General features: G+C 38.2%; 2 protein-coding genes across 2 annotated transcripts; one reads left to right on the forward strand and one right to left on the reverse strand.

Moving 5' to 3' along the window:
• Positions 1 to 7076: 7076 nt before the first annotated feature.
• Positions 7077 to 8834, reverse strand: LOC129241226 (uncharacterized). The gene is made up of 2 exons (XM_054877449.1): positions 8196 to 8834; positions 7077 to 8120 (listed from the first exon to the last, which is right to left on the reverse strand). The coding sequence occupies exons 1-2, from the start codon at positions 8224 to 8226 to the stop codon at positions 7135 to 7137; spliced, it is 1017 nt and encodes a 338-aa protein (XP_054733424.1). The 5' UTR covers positions 8227 to 8834; the 3' UTR covers positions 7077 to 7134.
• A 1470-nt stretch (positions 8835 to 10304) lies between these two features.
• Positions 10305 to 19560, forward strand: LOC129242171 (uncharacterized). The gene is made up of 3 exons (XM_054878734.1): positions 10305 to 10404; positions 15980 to 16338; positions 19339 to 19560. The coding sequence occupies exons 1-3, from the start codon at positions 10305 to 10307 to the stop codon at positions 19558 to 19560; spliced, it is 681 nt and encodes a 226-aa protein (XP_054734709.1).
• The last annotated feature ends 3946 nt before the right edge of the window (positions 19561 to 23506 follow it).

Raw genomic sequence — 23506 nt, forward strand, 5'->3', positions numbered from 1 at the left:
TGAAACGTCAATTTCCAAATAACTTATAATTCCCTGCGCATAACAAAAAAAATTTGTGTCTGTTCGAAAACTTCCGGAGCACCGGAAAAAACTGGTAATCGTACATTGAGTTTTCTCGTTGTCGCCCGTTCCCTCATCGACGAATTGCGGAAAAGTTATCCAAAATCCGTGGTTGTGCCTGAAAATATCGCTGCTGTATGCGAAATGATTGAGCAGAATCGTTAAGTCACATACCGTGGGATTGAGAAATCTTTAAGACCCGTCTACGCACAACATTGACGTTGCGCTGCCTTTGGATTCGCTTCGACAGGTGACTATCACATCATCATCCCTTTTTCTACGACATGAGCTTACCGACGCATGTATGGCCTACGTAGGCATCAAAATATAGATTATTTGCATGACTGATATGACGTTAGGAGAATCATAGGCACTCAGGAATTGTAAGGAGTTCGGTGCATCACAAAAACCTATCTGAGACTCCCCCTCCTAGCCACCGAACGCTGCTTACTATATTAGTTATGCGCAGCTTCATATCTAACGGCTTTTCACTATCCGCAACCTCTGACCCGTTCGATTGCCTACAGCTCGGTAATCGCGAAATATCCAATATCGGCAATCGCGAGCCGGAGACAAGGTTTAGCATGATCACTTTGCTATAAAAAAGGTGTGTTCGCAATCGCGACTAGACAAAGTCAAATACATCAAGTGAATATTTGGGGAAACCAAAATCCGTTTTCAGCAACCAGTGCTCATTTTTCCATTGCTAGGTCAGAAATATTAATAGCAAACCTTACACGTGAGAGTATTTTTTGTAAATGTGGTCAGATCTTCAGAACGTTCATTCGATTGTCAAAAATGACAAATCAACATATTTGAGGTAAACCGGGCAAATGAGCTGTAGATTGGGTACGATGGTGTGCTAGTACTGAGATTGTGACTCTGTGATATTTTCACTCAGTGGCTGAACTCAGAGATAATACTAAATGAGACCGAGTATGAGAGTAAAATGTGCTGGAATAAGTTATATGTAATGACTTTTTTTGGGGTTGAAACCCTTTGTTGGGCGTACGTTTTGAGCACACAGAGACCTAAGAAGGGCTACATAGAAAAAATATGAACAACGAAGGGATCTGACGGGAGCATTAGAGCAAAGAATGCATTGTTTTGCGTTATTTATTTATTTTATTTTGCATTATTCTCATTTAGTATTTTTCAGTTTGGACAAATACATCTGTCGAAAAATTGCGAAAACTCTATCGCTGTATTATAAGATTATTTAGTATGGAAACCCATACTGGAAACTCTGCATGTGCCTTATCGGCCGCAGAAAGAAGAAGGCAAATAATAACAATAAAAAGGCAAAATTATTAAATGCTGCGTGAAATTATAAAAAAGAATATAAAGATTTGTAGCTATTAAAAAAATGCGTGCGTTTATTTTTCAGACGCACGTTTGATACAGAGTAAGAACGCAATGGCTAAGAGAGACATCAGAGATACTTCTGCTCAAATATGAACGAAACGGTATCAATAAAACGGTCCGCGGATGACATATGGCAAAAATAAATTTTTTGTTTTTTGGTAGGACTGTTATAAGCTTACATGGCAAATTTCAGCGTGATATGTCACATAGTTTGTTTTCTGTGCTACTGTAAACAAGTCAAGCTCGAGTGTGTTCTTGGAATTTAACGATGGAAATTCAAGTTGAACAAAGAATTTGTTTGAAATTTTGTTATTCCCACAAAATTTCGGCTTCAGATGCCTTAAAAATGTTGCAGACAACCTATGGGGACTCTGCTCTATCGCGTGCACGTGTTTTCCAGTGGTACAAATCGTTCAAAGAGGGCCGTACATCGGTTGAAAACTTGCCTCATGAACGTCGTCCAGCAACATCAGTAAACGACGAAAACATCGGAAAAGTAAAGGAAATTGTGCTGGAAAATCGCACAAATCGCAAAATCGGTTAACGTTGAATATTATTTAGACGTTTTAAAGCGTTTGCGCGAGAACATTCGTCTTAAAAGGAAGGAATTGTGGGACAACAAGTCATGGTTCTTGCATCACGATAATGCACCAGCTCATACATCACGTCTTGTTCGCGATTATTTGAACAAAAATAATGTTAATATCGTTCCGCAAGCACCGTATTCGCCTGATATGGCTCCATGTGACTTTTTCCTGTTTCCCAAGCTCAAGTTGCCGCTCCGTGGAAAACATTTTGAGACAATTGAAGTCATAAAAGAGAATTCGAAGAACACACTCGAGCTTGACTTGTTTACAGTAGAAAACGCACAGAAAACAAACTATGCGACATATCACGCTGAAATTTGCCATGTAAGCTTATAACAGTCCTACCAAAAAACAAAAAATTTATGTTTGCCATATGTCATCCGCGGACTGTTTTATTGATACCGTCTCGTTCATATTTGAGCAGAAGCTAGTTTTGAGAAAGCCGTCGATAGTTTTTCGGAAAGTGTAGATGGAGAACCCCATGAAGTTAATAACACTAACAAATACATAATAAAGCCAGAAAGTGAAAGTTTTGATTTTGGTATTGGATATGGTTTTTTGGAAAAATATGCTTCAAGTCATGTTATTGATGAAGCGGATTTTCCACAAATCAATCAAAGCAGAAAATTTAACAAGAATGTATTCAATAGGTTTACTTTTATTCACAGAATTACAAAAAACCAATTGAATTCGCAAACATTAAAAATATTTGCAGTATTTGTGTGAGTAATCTGGAAGACTTTGCCGCAAAAACAATTATGCATAATACCAATGCCTTAGAGGACCATTTTTTGGCCAACTGTTCAATATAATTGGCACGCGGTAAGTGCTGAATTGTTTAAGGAGGGCCTCTTATCAGTGGCTTCAAAAAAGGTGTTTTTTCTCAATTTATTTTCGAGGCGAAAAAAGCGACACACTGGAATAATCTTTTGCATTTATTTGAAGGCATGATTGAAGAGTAATAAACAATTTTTTAACATAAATAAAAAAACCAAATGGCGGACATATGAGGGTTCTCGCACAGCTTCTCGTTGCGCGCTAGTAAAACGGCGTGTAAGATTGCGGTCGTAGTTTTCATCTGAAACACAAAAGAAAAATATTGGTTTATTCAGAAGGCTTTCCCGCATATGATATTCTACTATTGTTTAAAAATATGGAAAAATGAACACACAATTAATTATTGAAAAAAGTGATTTTTTCGCTATTTTTTTTTTCAAAAAAGGTGTTAAATAACATTAAAAAATGAATTTTTTTTGTATTTTTTTAGTTAATTAGTTGCACATTTTAATTATCTTTATATAAATTAGCGGTTTGAAACGTTTCGTCGTTTTTTTTTAATCTTCACGGCATTTTCAAAAACATAGTTTTGAGAAAACGTGTTCCAAAGTTTTCAGAAGGTAGACAGTATACTCACAGCTACAGAATGTTACTCAGCTGTACCCGCCGGTACACAGGCCTGTAACTACGAAATCACTGTGAATTCTGCTATACAATTTTGAGGGCATATTCTCCTATAATATATCTATCGATTGCAGTAAAAAAAATCGATTTTTTGAACCCAACTGATAAGAGGACTCCCTTATGGCAGTATTCATAGGTTTTATCGATGACTTCCGCAAATTGTCTACAATTTCCAATGAATTCCAAAATAACCGGGCATCGCAAAATATGCCTGTGAAATTCTGTCAAAGTTTTTAACTTTGTTTACTGTTTTACAGATCACCAGAAGGTTAGGTTAGGTTAGGTTGGCTTAGGTCTAGTTAGGTTTAGTGGTACCAGATGAAGCTTGACCCTTACGCTTCCTTGTAGCAGGCTTTTTGTAATAAACCTACGTATTTTGCAAATCTAAGTAAGCTCTGAAGCTTTAATCTCCGAGAGACATTCTAACCTCTCATACTGTAGAGCTCCTAAACATTTCATTCGGGTTCTAGCTAATGCAGGGCAAGAACATAGAAGGCGTTCAGGAGTTTCCCACTCTTCTAGTTCATTGCAAAATGAGCATTAACTCAATGCTGAAAAGAAAAGGCTTGGTAACAATGGGAACACTGACGTCATTGGAACGTCAAATTATAGAAATACCCTGAGTCGGAGAAGGGGGTAAAATAGATCTTTCGGGTCGCAGTGATAAATCCCCTCTCAATAATAATAATAATAACTTGTATGGGTGGATCGCTTCACTGTGCGACTCGTGTGTAGCTCTCCATTTAAATAGGAGCACATTCGAACATCTCAACTAACTCTGCGCTGGTAACTCACCATCAACGGAGATCGACGGTCTCATTTGTCAATAAAATCATAAATTTCGAAAGGGTAGAGTGGGCAATTAACTCCTTTAAACCCTTTAAATCACCAGGGCCGGATGGAATATTCCCAGCACTTCTATCCAAAGGCACTGTGGAACTGATCCGAGTCATGGTGAAAATCTTCAGAGCTAGTCTAATATTGGAATACATTCCAAATATATGGAGGAAAGTGAAGGTAATATTTATTCCTAAGGGAGGTAACAAACCCCCTGATTCTCCAAAATCGTACAGACCAATCAGTCTATCATCGTTCATGTTAAAGACAATGGAAAAACTACTTGAATACCATCTAAGAGAAGAAGTAATCTTCAAAAAACCCCTGCATAAGCTGCAATTTGCTTACCAAAAAGGGAAATCCACAGTCACAGCACTGCACACACTCGTTGTCAATATAGAAAAGGCTCTAAATCAAAAAGAAATAGCCCCTTTATGGGCATAGAGGGAGCCCTCGACAACGCAAATTACAAATCCATGGAAACAGCACTCGAGAAAAGAGGTGCAAACCCAATAATAACTCACTGGATAAGCCAAATGCTTAATCAGAGGATTATTAAAGCCTCGTTAGGCCAAGCTGAACTTAATGTCACAACAGTAAAGGGATGTCCGCAAGGAGGAGTTCTTTCTCCACTGCTATGGTCCCTACTAGTTGATGACTTGGTGCAGCACCTAAACAATAAGGGATTCATAACCATTGGTTATGCAGATGGCATATCTGTTATAATAAAAGGCAACCATGAAAGGACACTAACAGACTTAATTCAAAATGCCTTGAACACAACATGGGAATGGTGTAAAAAGGAGGGGCTGTCGATCAACCCTAACAAAACCACAATAATCCCCTTCACAAGAAAAAGAAAGTTAGAGTTTCCTGCATTGAAAATAAATGAAACAGTGATAGAACTAAAGGAAGAGATCAAATATCTAGCTTTAACCTTAGATAAAAAACTCACTTGGGAATCACATATAAATAATATAACAAAAAAAGCCATGAAATCCTTGTGGACAACCAAACAATTACTAGGGAGATCCTGGGGCCTCAGCCCTAGTATGGCCCTCTGGATATACACCCAAATGGTTAGACCAATCATACTGTATGGGGCACTAGTATGGTGGAGCAAATCTATCGAACAAACAGCGATAACCAAACTGGGAAAAGCACAAAGGCTTGCTTGCCTATGCATCACAGGGGCTATGAGAACTACCCCAACAGCTGGCATGGAAGCACTCCTCAATCTCCCACCACTTCATATAGCAATCCAAGAGGAAGCAGCTACGCAAGCACTCATGATACACATGAAAGAAAATTTCAAATTGGGTAACCTCACCGGTCACCTAAATATCCTAAATAAAATCAAAAACACCATAAGGATGGCTCAAGTTTCAGACCACATTGATCCAACCCTCTGTTTCACAAAAGGATACACAGTTACCTTTCCTGAGAGGATCGAGTGGAAAACAAACCCGAAATGGATGAATGATGATTCACAAAAATGGTACACTGATGGATAAAAAACACCTTATGGTGTAGGAGCAGGAGTAGTGGGGCCCAGAATCCACAAATCATACACTCTCACCAGGGACACCACTATCTTCCAAGCGGAACTATACGCAATAATGGAAGCAGCAAACATCATGCAACGTAGAAACCATAAGAGAGTAAAGATCAAAATACTCTCGGACAGTCAATCAGTTCTAAAAGCTTTAGATAGCTATACCTACAACTCAAAAACCCTCTTAGAATGCCATAAGGCACTCAATAACCTGGCATCCAAAAACAATGTTTCATCGGACCTAGTCCTATGTTCGGATTCAACAAAAACAACCTGAAACAAAAAGTAAAATACTGGGCCAAAACTCTATTAAATCAGCATTGGAACAACGTAGAGGGTCTTAGACACTCCAAAAAGTTCCCAAGTTTCAACGCTAAAAGAGCTAACATGGCCCTCACGTTAAACAAAAAGAGCATTCACACTCTCACAGGCGCCCTCACGGGTCACTTCACCCGCAACAAATACTTACATAAATTAGGTATAACTAACACCAGCACCTGCACCTATAGAACATCTCATTATCGAATGTCCGGGGTTGACGCATAGAAGGAAAAGGATTTTAAACAAGTTCATGCTTCCAGATGAAGACCTTCAATCACTCTCTCAGAAGGAGCTGGTACAATTCATAAGCATACTTAACAGTCAATAGACAGCATAGGGTGCACAATAGATCAATATGGTCGCAGTGCTAAAGGGCCATACCTTAACCCTTTACAACCATTCATTCATTCGTTCATCTATTAATTCGATTTACAGGTCCAGCTTCGGTAGCAGTTTTTTCAACTAGCATTGTCTACGGAAGGACACTGCGATCCAAAGGGAATGTTTAATGCTAAGCAGCTGTTCGCAGATGCCATGCACGCTGTAGACCACTTTTTTCGAACATAAAGCAGTGTATATACCTACAAACACGAGGCGGTTTTCTAAGCGATTCAGCATCACTTTCAACAAAATTGCCTGTGAAATTCTGTATCAGTTTTCTAAAGAGAGTATATAAGCTAATTATTGTCTTTTCAACTTTGTTTACTGTTTTACAGATCACCTGAAGCGCCCAACAATTCACATTGACGATCCTACTTCGTGACCTACAAAACAAATATAGCGAAACAGTCTCTCCCCCTTCTTGGCCCTTTATTTCATACCATTTTACTTCATGCAATAAATGCAGCACATTTCAAATAATAAATATTTATTTCCTAATAAAGTAATATATATCAGCTCGTTTAGAATATTGATTAAAAAATATCACATAATCATACCAACGTATAATTATTTTTTAGCAACTAGCTTGTCAGTGCTTCCAGAACTTCCTATTGGCTTTACATTATTACTTTCAACAGGTTTGTTTACACTATTCTCCTCCGTCTTTTTAGCTTCGGCAGTTTTAATAGGCTTAGCGGTTGTGCTGATTTCTTTTACTGGCATAGCAGCTGGATTGCTCTCCTTTTCAGGCTTGCTGACACTTACGCTATCTTCCTGAACTGGTTTAACAATGGGAGTGCTCACTTCACTTTTCGTTGTTGTAGTCGATGTCGATGCTTCATCCAATGCCTCAGCTTCAGCTTCCGCAATCTGATCACCGATTTTGTCCAATGCTTGCAGTGCAACATCGAACACTGTATCCTCCTCGGAAGAGTCATATTCTTGTTTTTTGACAACTTCTTGCTTTTTCACTGACATTTCGGTCTTCGTGTCTCTGAAAAATGGTGAAGTTTTGAATTTACGCTCCGCGTATGCCACTTCTTTCGGATTGGACTTCTTGCACTCCTCATAGGCCACATCCAGCCAAAGCCCATGCGTACGACACTTAGCCACATTTAGTTTGCATTTGTTGTAGAAAACTGCCAATTCGCTAGGTGTCTTGCCACAGATTGGTTCATATGGCTCTACACAATCGTCATCGCAGAGAAAGCCATCCTTTAGTGCGACTGCGCTGCCACTTATTGCAGCGGTGTTGGCTTTTGTGCAGGCTTCACCTTCGCAAGCAAACCAAGCAATGGGTATGCCCAAGTAGGGAGGACTACGTGGTGCTTCCATGGTGTAGTTGGCGGATGCATTCAGCGGCAAAAAGGTGCGTTTAACATAGTAGCCATGTTCCTCTGTGGCAAGCTGTGCACCAATACGCCCCAAGTCGGATGAAGACGACCACTTAGTTTTGGTCTTGGTTCTGCTCGAGGGCGCACGGCTGTAGGACGATCTGTGTTTCTTATGCTTTTTGGCGTCAATGGTGGATACGGTGAGCAGGACAATGAGCACTGGAAGCAAAAGTTTTTCATTTACAATAGTTTATATAACAAATTACCGCTCACACTTAAAGTAGCCCAACTTACCAGAAATCAAAGTGATTTTAAAAAAATTCATATTTGCATTTACTTAGGCAAGTGCGTTTAGTAATTTTTTAGTTTTTCAGTCACTAATCTGGATGCACGCGCAGGCACAATACAACTGCCGCTGCTGGCACGCCGCGGGCTGCTTAAGTAACTTAAAAAAACTCGACTTGTAATAAAAAATAAGTCAAAAACAAATATAAAAATAAGACTTTAATTCGAATTGGGAATTCTTTTAGCGCCTTCTTTTCTGGTTTGGTCGGTCAGCTTGTCTTGTGTGCAATCTCAGTTTGTTTACCACTTATGCGGCTGCTGGTGTAAGTCGCTGTTTCTGTTTGCTTCTCCACTTTCTCGCTGTCGCTGTGTGAACGAACGAGCTGTCGAGGGTCTGGGTGAAATTTGAATGTGGTGCTGATGCGCTGTGGCGTTCGCTTGTAAGTTTCCTAGAAGTTTCAGCCACTTAATGCTTTGGGCAAACAAATAGTGAGTGAAGATATGGTTTGTTGAGATGAGTGCGTCAGCCGGTTTTTGGTAATTGGGTCATTTGATTTTTATTTTGATTCTGCTGCTTTTTTCAGTTCGTTGTCTCGCTTGAATACAGAAAATATTCGAAGAACCTAAAGAAGTTTTGAGGGAAATTGATATGTTATTGTTAGTGAAAAAAAACCGAAATAGTAAATTGAAACAGTGAAAATATGTATGTATGTATGTACTTGTACTTATAATCAGATCGAGTTCAGTACTTTCACCAAATCGTCATGTTAATGCTAAATTTTGTATTTGGTTGTATTGCCAAAAACAAAAAAAAAAAAAAAACAAATAAAATAAAGGCATAAGTTTTCGCAGGCAATGGTAAACCTTCGAATGCATATTTACAAAGAAAAATCTCCTCATAAAAAGCCATTTGCCGTTTGGGGGCAGCATAAAATTGTAGGTCCCTCCATTTGGGGGAAAACCTCAAACCTGTGTAACATAACCTCACAGGCATTAGCGAATACATTATAAAACTCATAGTTTTTTTATTTCTGTAGTTTTATAAATTTCTCTTACGGCTTGGTTAGCCTTAGAAGCTCCCTGTACTGATAACTTAGAACACAAGTCTCATTCCCACGACAATCGGTTTCACATTGTCGGAGCGGCCCGGATTTATATCGGATTGTCGTCTTCGTGAAACACCAAAAATTAGGAAAAAATACTTTTCTAATAGCGGCCATTACTCGGCAGGCAATGGTAAACCTCCGAGTGCATTTCTGCTATGAAAAACCTCCTTATAAAAAATATCTGCTGTTCGGAGTCGACTTACAACTTTAGCCTCCCCCCCCATTTGTGGAACAGCATCAAGACGCACCCCACAAGTAGGAGAAGGAGCTCGGTCAAACACCTAAAGCGGGTGTAAGCGCCATTGTTCCATCGCCAACGATACTCGCCGTCACCGACGTGCGAAGGACTAAAAATCTCCCGTAGCATCCTTCTCTCAAACATTCCAAGGGACGCCTCATCGGATTTTGTCATCGTGCAAGCTTCTGCACCATACGTTAAGACGGCCGTGGTGAGAGCTTTATAGAGTGTTAGTTTTGTTCGTCGAGAGAGAACTTTCCTACTCAATTGTAAGTAGTCCATAGTAGCACTTGTTGGCAAGAGAGATTCTTCGTTGGATTTCAAGGCTGATATTGTTATCGGCACCGTCTGTTTGTTTGATGACATGAGGTATTTCGTTTTGTCCTCACCTCCTTCGCCTCCTTCACCACCAGACCCATTCCCTTTGCTTCTTTATACAGTTTGCAGTTTCCAGTCGCATTCTCCAAACATTTATAGGGAATGTTTACGCTGTTCAAACAACAACAACAACAAACCAGAAGTATCGCGCTAAAAAATTAAGAAAATTAAAAACTATTTTGACAAAGTTGATTTATTTTATTCAAAATATTTAGTTCTCTTCGGAATCCAACACCGCTTTGCATAGCAGAGAAGCTTATCAAATCGGCTTATTTAACTCGTTTTTGAAAATCTTGTTCAGCAAGGCGGTCTCTACCTTAAACCTTTCCTTTCATGGCCAAACGTAATTATCTAAACAGAAATAAGGGACATGGAGCTGAATGGTTGATATACAGAATGCCATTTTCGGCCATAAAGTCAGTTATTAAAGCCGCCGCATTATCGTCCAATTATCGCCTACTTTCATTTTCATGGAATTCTCGACGAGCTCGCAACGGTAAATGCTTCATAACATCCAGATAGAACACAGCACTAACCCATATGAGTTAACTTGAACGATTAATTTGTGCACAACCCCTTTAGAATCGTAAGACTAAATCGACATTATGTATTTTAACTTTTACAAGTTCCCAAGCGCGATTTTTGGAATTCGAATCATCTGATATTCCTCTCGTCACCTGTCAAACGATCGTCTGAAATGTCACGAAATTTTAACTCAACATCTATTATAGAAATGAGATCATACCACCAAGATCTAAAAAATGATGTCATTGGTGGTTGAGGTATGAAGACAGTCCAGGAATTTTTGCGGCAGCCCTTTTAAAGTGTGAATGTGTATGTATTTTTGTGATATGTGGCATGTGCCGAGGTTCGACCCAAACTTAATAAACTCATCTCTCTAAGAACAGTCAAAGTGACCTTTCATGAACCATCTCTAACATACGCTGCCCTGCTTAGCCTTTGTCATCATTCTGTTACTTATGAAGAATTACTTACTTACTTGTGAAGAATTCAAAGTATCTGATAATTTTCCAGACTTAAGTTGAACCTATGGAAAGTAATTCTTACCTTGTTACGTAAAGTATTTCGAGCTTCGGTGCTGCTTATCATTATCAGTCACTGTGCAAGCATCTCAGTGTTTAAGCTGAAGCTACGCCAAGGAGGTGCGTACATCCTATTTTAGGTGCTTCGCGGATCTTTTTCTTTAATTTGTGTTGTGTATTTTGATGTTGTCCTCACGTGATGTGACCACCACGACCACGCTTACAGGACAATATCTATTTCAAGAAATTTTCCATAACGGAATTGCAAAGTGGCTGCCCTATGCCCTCGATAGCCTCACGAATTCCATCTTTGAGGTCTTGATTCGACCCTGGGCTGTTAGTATAGACCTTCCCTTTCCCGTGGCCCCAAAGAAAAAAGTCACAAGGTGTTAAATCACAAGATCTCGGTGGCCAATTGTGATCACCTCTTCGAGAGATAACACGGTCCGGAAACTTTTCCCGTAAAAGATCAATGGTTTCGTTGCTTGTGGGGCACGTAGAACCGTCTTGTTTAAAATAAACATTGTCCAGATCAATACCATCCAATTCCAGCCATAAAAAATCGTTAATTTTCTCTCGATAGCGCAATCCATTCACCAATAACACCTGTTATTGGAAAACCCTTTATTAATTAATTAACCGTAGCCGAATTGGTTGGTGCGTGACTACCTTTCGGAATTCACAGAGAAGGTAAGTTCGAATCTCGGTGAAACACCAGAATAAAGAAAAAGTTTTTTCTAATAGCGGTCGCCGTCGGCAGGCAATGGCAAACCTCCGAGTGTATTTCTGCCATGAATAAGCTCCTCATAAAAATATCTGCCGTTCGGAGTCGGCTTGAAACTGTAGGTCCCTCCATTTGTGGAACAACAGCAAGACGCATACCACAAAGAGGATTAATAAATTCTGAATTTATATAATGAAGGAAATCATAGAAAGAAAAACAAGACATGTCAACTTTACGCAATGCCTGGCTATAGCAGATCAGCAACAAATCAGCAATTATTTGTAGATGCCTCTATTTCGTTTCACTTTCAATGACATGACTCTGGTAGTTAGCTCCAAAGTCGCATCGTGTTGACAAAAAGCAATTTTGACGAGGTCAGTGAGGCTTGTTTAGCGCCAATAAGGCTGTGATTTCTGCGTGAAACTAGATATTTTGGGAAGTTCCGCTCAAAAAACTTGTAAAGAAATCTTTAATTTATAGTGGCAAAGTAATTGAAAATACTGCAGCCCAGAATCTAATTTTCCCTGGAGCGATGTGATCAAACTTTCTCATGTGATGACTCAGAGTCTAGCTTGGTATATACGAGCTCAGAATAAGTTATCGGGGGAATAATGAGCTGAGTGACCAAAGTACGTCTAATTTCTATTGAGACAAAAGTTGCAGGTATTTCTGAACTGCGTTAGAAAATGTCTTTATTTCACTATTTATATTACCGTTTTTATCTTTCTCAATATGGTCTTAACTTACGGTTAACTGCAAGGCTAAATTTTTAATTTTGTTAATTTGTGGTACTGGCACCAATCCACAACTACGGAGTATCGTCGACATGGACTGCATCGCTAGGCGGGTTGCCATTTACATTTTGCGCCCAATAATGAAAACACAGTAAAATTATAATGGAAATGGCTTTATAGTTTCGCAAACTATTTTCTTTGGAAGTCCATTACATTTTTGTTCTCGCTCGTATCAATTTTCAAAGCACTTTGCCATACAGAAGTGGATACCTTCAAAACGAGCTCTGTTCAAAGGCTTCTTCAGGCATTGAAAAACGTTGACCTCGCATTTTATTTTTGATGTTCAGGAACAAAAAGAAATCATCAATAAGTGCCAAATCAGAGAGTTGTAAGATGGAAGATTCATTAACTGTTAAGTGCTCAAAAACTCCCTTGTGTGAGTCGATAAGTGAGAGCTCGCATTGTCTTGGTGAAGGATGATTCGTCTTTGGCGGTTGGCTCTCCTTAAATCTTCGAAAACAAACTCAGAATTGACGGTCATGACATCATCAAAATTTCCGAAAAAACAGGCGACCTTTTGTTGGCTAGACCCACCTTGGGGCACCCATCTGTCAATCGCTGTTTTCTTTCCAGCTCATATGCATAGATCAATCCAAGGTGCCTTGAACCACCGCGATTGAATTTCTTCAATATTTCTTTACATAAATCCACACGGGTCGTTTTTCTGGCAATTTTCAAATTATGCGGTGTCCAACGATGTCTCTGGCTTGGGACATGTCACATGACGATCTTGCGTTATCGATTGATGCACAACATTGATTGTTTCTGTCACAATAAAAGTTTTTGGACAGCCTTTACGAAATGCATCCTGCAATCATTGACGGCCACGTTGTGCCAGCATTTCACAGTGGCTAAGTTTGATGCTTCAATGCCAAACGACGAAGTAAGTTCATCAATGCGCTCCTGTATTGTAATCCATATCGTAATAAATCATCGCACGAAAATTTTCATGAGTTAATTCCATCTTTTGGGCGATACGATTTTTTCAAACTCATTCAAAAAAGTTTATTCTAAGAAACACCAAACTTTCGTTGAAAATAACAGCTCAAAACCACAGCTCATCACACGTAGTGCTATAAAGGCGACCCTGCTCAAAGGCAACCCTCGTATTTATTGGCAAAGCAAACGATTTAGAAGTATTTAAAAAAAAACAGTAAAATTTCCTATAAAAAATTAATTAATATTTCTAATATGTATGCATTTTTTTCTTGAAAGATATTTTATTTTTTTATTTTTGGATTTTATTATCTTCCTTCCATTTTGATCTACTTTCATTTTTTCGCTGCATATAGCTTTTGTTGCTGATTATTACTTTTTGACTAAATTTGGAACTGTGGGAGATTACAAATTAGATTCTGATAGTTGACACAATTCCTAATTTTTGCCATTCTATAAAAAGGCGAGCATATCAAAGAAAAAATTTAGTGTTATTGAAAACTCGTAACGATGAATCTGTGGATTGTTTTGTTAAGTGTGTGGCTCCTAAATTTATTTTATTCACTTAATTATTTATAATATTTATTTTTTGAATTTTAAATAAAGCTTTAAGAATTAGACATTCAAAATTTACTATAAAAGTTGATAAAACCAACTAAAAATATTAACGTACGAAGTGTAGCAATTAATTTCCGGGAACTTAGCCCTAACTCGAGAGCTGGAATAACTGTGTAATTCGTCGGACATTTGTCTGGGAGACGGCAACTCCCCTAGTTCAGGATTAAGCTTGAAGTCTATAGTTTGTGTTTTGTATTCGTTGGTTGCAAGTAACATTTGTTTAGTTGCGTTGTGAAAGTAGCGACAATCGATCTGCGAGGATTTGCTATCGTGCATTCAGAGCGACGGATCGAGTGAGGTCGGTAGTCACTAAAGATGAGACTACTTGGCTATTCTAGTAAAGCGTTTTTCAGTAAGAGCGCTTCAACTTTTGAATAAAACACAAACGGTTTGACTTTTTTAACTAATTTTTTTTTATTATCGAGTTTCAACATATACATTTATGTATGAAATTCGATTTCTTTTGCATGACCACCGCGTGCACGTTTTACGAAGTCCAATCGTTGAACCCAATTTTCGACCACTTTTTGCATAAATCGGCCGAAATTCCAACGATTTCGCGTTCAATATTGGCTCTGAGCTCACAAATCGTCGCCGGCTTGTTACTGTAGACCAATGACTTCACATAACCCCAAAGAAAATAGTCTAGAAGCGTCAAATCACACGAGCGCGGCGGCCATTCGACCGGTCCATTTCTGGAAATAATGCGCTCATCGAACTTACTCTTCAACAAATCTATTGTAGCGGGTGCTGTGTGGCTTGTGGCCCCGTCCTGTTGAAACCACATGTCGTCTAAGTCCATACCATTCAATTGCGGCCAAAAATAATCGTTTATCATGTCGCGGTATCGATTTCCATTCACAGTAACGTGGCGATCGTTCTCGTCAACGAAAAAATATGGGCCAATTACGCCGCCGGCATGTAAACCGCACCAAACAGTGATTTTTTCGGGATGCAACGGTGCCTCATGAATCACGTGTGGATTGCTTTCTGCCCAGTAACGCATATTTTGCTTGTTGACAAAGCCATTGAGCCAAAAGTGAGCTTCATCACTGAAGATGATTTTTTGGAAAAAATCTGGATTAAAGTAGCAGCAACAGAACGATTATTTTCATAAAAAATTTGCACGATTTGCAATCGTTGCTCAAGTGTGTAGCGTTCCATGATGAAATGTATACTAATGAAGTTTACAAATGACAAGCGAAAAATAAAAAATATTGCGTCGTTCGCCCTCCCTATCGGAAAAAAGTTGAAGCGCACTTATTGAAAAACACTATACTATATGACGCCGAGATCCGTAAACAATGTTCGCAATATGCGAAAAAGCGTGGAGGGCGACTAATGAAAACGACTGACGTGGTGACTAAAAGCAACATTGATCTTTATTTTTCAATATTCACACCATCGAAAATATGTATCCATGTACGTATATTTTTGCCGGACATTCAGTGACTGGATAGTTCTATGTTGGCGTTCTGAAGCGGTTGTAAGCTCGAGTTTTTGTCATGAGTGGCGCGCACTCCGTCAGTAACAGCTGAGTCTTGTCCCACAACTACGTTTCGGGTCATTTCTCTTTACTGTGCAATCATATCGATCACTAAAACTATTCCCTATCCTATTTCCCAACATGAAGTTGCACTTCAAGAGAATTAATTATCGGCATATCGAAGACAAAGAAACTGTAAATCTGTCGCTGAATGGATTAACCTTGGAGGTTTAACAAGGGGGCTGCCTAGTAGGGTTATTAAGGGAAGCGAAGTTCGGTAATAATATTTCGTAACTGAATTTAATTGTGTCTTATTGGCGGATTCCCGGAGCTTAATTGCGTCACCTCGTATATGTTATTGTGACAAAAACAACAACTTGTAAGCTCTACAGCTAATTGTAGCTAAAAAACCACACAAACACAGATTTTTTAACTTAAATAATTTTTCTTGAAATTTCAAAAACCTACAGTATTTTTCCTTCTCAACTTGCTAAATATTTTGGCGAGCGCCCATCCTTATCGAAATTTGGTGACTTTTGTTCCCGATGCAGCGTTTGTGCCAAAAGAAACTGTAGTTGCCACACAACTGCAGGTATCAGCTAGGGCAGGTGGGGATTATGAATTTAAAGAAGTACCGTTATTTTCACGCAAGGGAGCTAAAGAAATAATGCTTGCTGAGAATAAACTTGAAGAAAAACCAGACGACGCAACCAATAAGGAATCAGTAGATGAGAAACCAAAAGCAGCAGTGAAAGAAGTCGGTGACGATGAAAATATTGGTGCTTTGGAAGACGTTGAGGAGAGCCCTCAAAGTGCCGTTAGTGCTGTGGTGAGTGTTTGAAGAATAAAAAATAAGATATTTGTTAAGCTGCCGTAGCCCAATGGGTTGATACGCGTCTACCATTCGTAAGTGCGCCGGTTTGAAACTGCGCGCACGAAACACCAAATGATAGAAACAGTTCTTTATAATAGCAGTTGCCCAACGGTAAATAAATGAGGATATATCTGCCATGAAAAAGCTTCTCATAAGAAACCATCCACCGTTCGAAGGCGGCATAAAACTGTAAGTCTCTCCAATCGGTGCGGAGAGATCAAGGTGCGCTCCAAATTTCACAGAGCTTTTTTAAAATAATATATAGGGTGACCAAGGTCATCTCAGCTTCGCTGGCAGGTAGTACATTTTTGATGAACGGTCCAATATATACAAAGTTATGCCTGCAATAGCACCTCGTATGCTGGCATCGATTAGTCTACAGTGGTTGGTTTGTTAGCATAGACTGAAGACTTGATGTAGCCAAAAGAAAATAATCGAAGAGTGTCGAGTCGCTTGTTGGCGGTGGATGCTCGTCGTGAGACGATTTTTATTTGCAATTATAATTGGCGCGTACACCCTTTTTGGGTGTTTGGCCGAGCTGCTCCTCCTTTTTGTGGTGTGAGTCTTGATGTTATTCCACATATGGAGGGACCTACAGTTTTAAGCCGACTCCGAACGGCAAATAATTTTATGAGGAGCTTTTTCATATTAGAAAAATGTTTTTCTTAATTTTGGTGTTTCATTGAGATTCGAACCGACGTTCTCTCTGTGAATTGCGAATGGTAGTCACGCACCAACCCATTCGGCTACGGCGGCCGCCATGTAGTGCCTTCTTGTTGGAACCACGGCTCCAAAACCTTGATGTGGTGGACTTAGAAAGTCGGTTAATATACCGGGAACCATTGACAATTTCCGTGTCCCCATCGTTGCTTCCAAAGAGATTTGTTTCGCAGATGCCGCAATGCCACACACTTCACCCAACCGTCAGCCGCTGCGCCAAAACTCCTTCTCGTCCGATTTCTTGGACCCTAAAAGGCTATTTACGTCATCTATTCACAACCAGACAGCATGAAAAGATGCACGAGGAAAGGGCAAACCTTACTGAATATTTTGCCGGCGGTATATCAGTGGTGAGTTTGACGGTGTGCTGTAACACCGGCCTAACTCCGGACAAAGAACTAATATTAATTTTAGTTAAAAAAATGCTAACACTTTTATCGTAACGCTTCATTAGTTGAACCAAATAACCGGTAACCATTGCTTAGTTCGTAATAGAGTTCATAAGTGATAGATGTGATTGAAAAACGATGTGATCACTTTGATGATCAGCAACGTGTTGGACCACCAATATTCACCATTAAAATTGCGTGTGAATTCATTAGAAATCAATCACAATGCATAAATTTCGAAGGCTTTAGCCGACTAACAAAATTTGTTCCCAACAGTCCTCGCTTGTAAAGATTTTTTGACCAAGAGTCGCATTTCAACTGACAACGATTCCTCGTATTCGTGACTTTTACCCTTTGCGGAAATACGTATGCGCCCATGAAACCGGGCTAAGAGACTTGTATGGTCATTCTAAAAAACGGGCGAGGGACGTTACAAAACGCTCACTCCACATGCCCTTTAGGTCATAAAATCGTTGTATCGAAAGAAGTTTATTTATGTTCACTATGGAATGCACCTTTAATGAACAGGTTATACTAGGTAGGTAGGTGGAGATGGTAGTCGGTCTTTAAATGAATCCACTTAGGTCATTGCCGATCCATTGTGAAGCCACAGTAGCGGTTTATCTGCTACTCCTCGTTAAATCATTTTGTTTCAAGTGCAAACCCATTGATTTCGCAGACATTCGCATGCCTAAGATCATCAGCACCATTCAAGGCCAACGAGCCAAAGTATCTAAACCTATTGACATGCCACGCGGCACAGTGACAAAGAAGATGTCTGACCGACTCTTACTTCTTCTCCCTTTTGGAGCTTTTGCGGTAGTTGAAATGAGGTACATTCAATATTTGATCATGGCAATCTAGGAGACAGTGTCCTGTGATGAAAGCAGCTAGCATAGAGACGTTTTTCCTTGACCGGTTGAGTAGCGCCTTTGAGCGCCTGACGTTCCATTTTGGCCATATCCTTTTTGGAGCGGTACATGTCAGACTATCAACCCATCCCGGGTTGGTTGAAGTAACAATATTACTCCTACTAAGCAGTTTGTAGGCTGAGAGGGTTTTACCTACAATCTTCATATGAAGAGGGCGGTAAGTGGTAATACCCTCACTAGCTAATTTGTCTGCCTTACAATTCTCTTGTATCCCTAAAACCATATTAAATTCGAAGTCGGAAATGCTTCTTAATCTTTGCTAAAGGATTTTCCCATAACAGGTGTTATGCGGTGCTATGGAGAGATGATTAACGATGTTTTATGGCCGGAATTGGATGGTATTGATCTGGACAATGTTTATTTTCAACAAGACGGCGCTACGTGCCACACAAGCAACGAAACCATTGATCTTTTACGGAGAAAGTTTCCGGACCGTGTTATCTCTCGAAGAGGTGATCACAATTGGACACCGAGATCTTGTGATTTAACATCTTGTGACGTTTTTCTTTGAGATCACGTGAAAGGGAAGGTCTACACTAACAGCCCAGGGTCGAATCAAGACCTCAAAGATAGAATTCGTGCGGCTATCGAGGGCATAGGGCAGCCACTTTGCAATTCGGTTATGAAAAATTTCATGAAGGGATATTGTCCTGTAAGCGTGGTCGTGATGGTCATTTGCCTGATGTTATCTTCCACTATTAACGGCATACCTTCCTCTTTATATTGAAATAAACATCCTATCATTTATATTAAAAAATATAATTTTTCTTTGAATATCAAAATAATACCTATTATTGGAAAACCCTTCATAATTGTCCACCCTTCCAATTTCATTTATGTATTTGAAGTTAACCAAAAAACTTAATTTTTTCATTATTTATTTTTTTACTGATTATTTTTCTTTATAACTTTAGATAAAATCATACAAGGTGAAACATTCGGCCAGCACTGATAGCGGTAATCCCATTTATATAACTATTCCGATATATGTGAATTCAGGCTCAGGCCTACCAGTGACGCTTTCAATAAGTGGTCAGCAGGTACCACTCAAAGCGTATCGTCAAGGCATTGCAAGTAGATGGGATACTATGCGGAAAGAAGCCTCGCCCACTTCACTATACAATAAGTTACTTTAGAGCAACAAAAAAATTATGATAAACATTAAAATTTCCTAGAATTTAAGACACTTAATTTTCTCAGTAGAAATAGTTAATTCCAATTATTCAGCCGTATGTAAGTTATTTTAGAAATAAGATTCCTGTGAAAAAAATTTAATTTTTTAATCCTCTCACTTACGGCGTTTTTCTCGCCGATTCTTCAACATTACAGGTAAACACATATTAGCTCATCCAGAAGCCTGTTAAAATCTGAGCCGATATCACTATTTTGAATAGTAAATGTGCACTTTAAAATGTATAATTATAGAAATTAGGCTTTACGTTAACAGCAGAAAAATTATCCGGAAGACAACAGCAGCACAACATACACACATTTTTGGAAACAGTATTGGAAATGTTATTGCGTTGTGTTAAAAATGCGAATATTTTGAACTATGGCGCAAAATTAGTCGTCCTATTGGAAGATTTATAATTTTTGCAAATGTTTTTGGGGTCGATTCACGTTCTGTGTAAACGTGAAATGTAATGTTTTCCCCCGTTTTCATTACACTTTCGATTCGCTTTCTGTAAAAATATGAAAAGAAACGTCAAAATAATTTTAATATCATTTTTTTTTCACTGGCAATTTGTGCCTCCTTCTTGGAGGTACGTGACATGCGTGCAAGTGCGAGTATAGTGGGGTGGCTACAAAACTCTATACACCCGAAAAGTTTCTAAAAATTTTGTTTAAAAAATTGAAGAATTTGATGAAAATTTGAGATGTTTTTTTAACTTGCATAAAATTTTAAACCAGGATTTATATGGTTATTGTTGTAGAAGGAACTTTATCAAGCCAAATCCTTGATCTCCTAATGCTTGTGACTTGATTTTTAAGTTGCTAAAATAAACAGGTTTTTTTAATTTTTGAATTCACATTTTATTCTAGCTTTTTGTTATTACATAAATTGAAATAAAATTATTTGTCTGTATTTATTTGAACAACTGTCATAGCTTTTATGATATTTTCAAAAACAGTTTTCAGGTTTTTATAGTTGAGTTTTTGCTCTTCGCAATAAATTTATTGCTTTTTTATACCGAAAATGCGAAAATTTTGAAGTGTCGTGTTAATTTTTTTTTTTTTTTTAATTTAAAGCTACCGAAACTTTAAGTTAAAAAAACTGTATTATTATACAAAAGAAGGTTAAAAAGGCCACTCTGAGAAGATTTTAGTGCTAATGAAAATTAGTTGGTTCTTATAAAATTTGATATTTTGAAAGTGTGAATTTAATTTTTTGTTCCTTTTAAGGTTATGCAAGAATATTAAATGTCACTCTCTCAACTCTTCTTAAGATCGAAAACCTTTTTACCCATTTGAAAAGGCGTTTGAATTTACTGAATACGGATTAAAACCAAAGAGGTGTAATCGTTTCTTCCGGCCACCAATCCTTAGTGGGACATAGGGCATCAAGAGGTGTATTCATTGTAAAATAAGCCACAAAATACCAGAAAATACTAAAGAAACCATACTGACATTTTTACAAAAAGTGTACCTTATCTAGTTACATAACCTCAAATATAGCAAATAAGTCGTGCCTTTAACAAAAGAGTCTCGCTTAACAAAACAAACTCATAAATTAAATTGTAGGTACATAAGCATAACACATTCATTAAAAAAAAACGCACATTTTAAAGACAATTTGTCACGCATACAAAGTTCTTTAAGTGATTCAATAAAAATTTGGTGTTTTATTTTCTTTAAATGGGCATTTTAGTGCGTTTTTATACCCAAAGCTAGGCAACATTGCAGTAGCTAGAGAGAGATTTGACTGCCGAAAGCAGAAGAACACCAACAACACCTGCAATCGCGGGCAATGCAACCAGATGTTAAAAAAAAGTAAAGATAAATAAACCTGAGTGAATTATTTAACTAATTATTAAAAAATTTATATTTTACAAAATTATAAACATTACATTTTAATTAGAACAGACTAGAAAAATGTCATGAAGAAAGAACTAAAACTCTGAGACTAAATAACAAAAAAAAAATGTTAAATCAAGTTACGAAAATGGTAATGGTAATCTACCATTTTCGTAACTTGATTTATGATTGATTTATGGCGCGTACACCCTTTTTGGGTGTTTGGCCGAGGTTTTGGCCTCCTCCTATTTGTAGTGTGCGTCTTGATGTTGTTCCAGAAATGGAGGGACCTACAGTTTCAAGCCGACTCCGAACGGCAAATATTTTTTATGAGGAGCTTTTTCATAGCAGAAATACACTCGGAGGGGTGCCATTGATTGCCGAGGGGCAACCGCTATTAGAAAAAACTTTTTCGTAATTTTGGTGTTTCACCGAGATTCGAACCTACGTTCTCTCTGTGAATTCCGAATGGTTGTCACTCACCAACCTATTTGGCTATGGCGGCCGCCTGGTGCTAAAATCACGTAACTCGTTGTCAAATTCGCTGAGAGCAAAGAGAACGGGACCCCGATAGGCGCCATCTCATTATTTTTTCCATCATGAATAATTGAAGTAACCACAGCAATAAATAAATAAAAAAACAATAGAACAGGTAGTGGACAGAATCCTGGCAGGGCTCATAAAATATGGAGTGCAAGCCTTGCTCAAGCAAATACACTATCTTGTGAAAACCATTTGGAAAAATAATAAAATACCAAATGAATGACTAACAATTGTCATAGTGCCAATACACAAGAAAGGCAATAAGACTGAATGTCGAAATTATCGAGGAATATCGCTATTGAACGTCGGTTACAAAGTGTTCACAAATATTGTGTACGAGCGTATCAAAGTGTATGCTGATGAAATAATAAAGGGTGGTTAAGTTTCAAGGGCCGGTGTTGATTTTGAATAAAATACAAGTCTTTTAAAAAATTATGGTAATTTTTCTTTATTATGATAATATTGGTATAGCTCAATTACGTATGAATCAAAATATCGGCCAAATGGAAACAACCCCAAAGAAAGAAGTCCAACGGTGTCGTTGTCGTTTAGGTGTGGTTCACATTCAACATCGCCCCTTGAAATTTAACCACCTTTTAGATGAATACCAGTGTGGCTTTAGAAACAATCGATCGAAAATTTATCAAGGTTTCCTGGTAAACCAAATTTTTGAAAATTTGATTTGAACCAAGTGTTTGATAGTCTAGACAGAAAGCAAATCAAACACTATTTCCAAAAACTTGGCGTTCCGTTGAAACTGATTGAACTGGTTCTCTGCACGTTGAAGGATAGAGTAAAGTCGGGTATTGTGGGCACCATTTTACCTTGATATTAATTTCTGCCAAAATAATCGTAATGAAAAAGCGATATTTTTTTCTTTCTAACAGATATTGAATTATCTTTACATTTTATTGTAAAATACACCCTAATATAATCGATTTTGTCTGATAATACAGAAAAACTGAAACCACCTTAAAAGTTGATTAAAAGAAAAATGGTGGGTAAAGTGGGCCACTACATATATAAAATCACCAAAAACAATTGTAAGACTAAATAATATGTCAATGAATTTATTTATAAATATTTTTAATTTTAATTAATGACCTTCTTGGTTGATTATTTGGAAAAAAAGATTAACCTTAGGTAAATATAAATTCACATTCTGCATAGCAGATGATGGAAATTTGTGTTTCTCATACTCTTGTAAATCGAAAAACATCTTTACATTTTCTTTTGTGAAACCCATTGCTCTATTAAATGCAGGAGCCTGCGCAGGAATCCATGCAGCCAACCATTCCCTGGAAATTGCTTAAGGACCGAAAAATTGTTTGGCACTTTGGCAATTCCGTCAATTGAAACGCCAGGGAAAAAATATCGTGTTTTGTGAGGGCGCAAAGTCTTGATTCCATTTCAAATGTATATTTTACAAAGTATTTTTCTGTGGCTTCGTCCAGTGTTGGCTTACATTCAAATGGGGTTTTTAAAAGCAGGCTAGGGGATGCATTGAATTTGAATTGAATTTGA

The sequence above is a fragment of the Anastrepha obliqua genome, chromosome 3, assembly GCF_027943255.1.
Source record: "Anastrepha obliqua isolate idAnaObli1 chromosome 3, idAnaObli1_1.0, whole genome shotgun sequence".
NCBI classification, from domain to species: Eukaryota; Metazoa; Arthropoda; class Insecta; order Diptera; family Tephritidae; genus Anastrepha; species Anastrepha obliqua.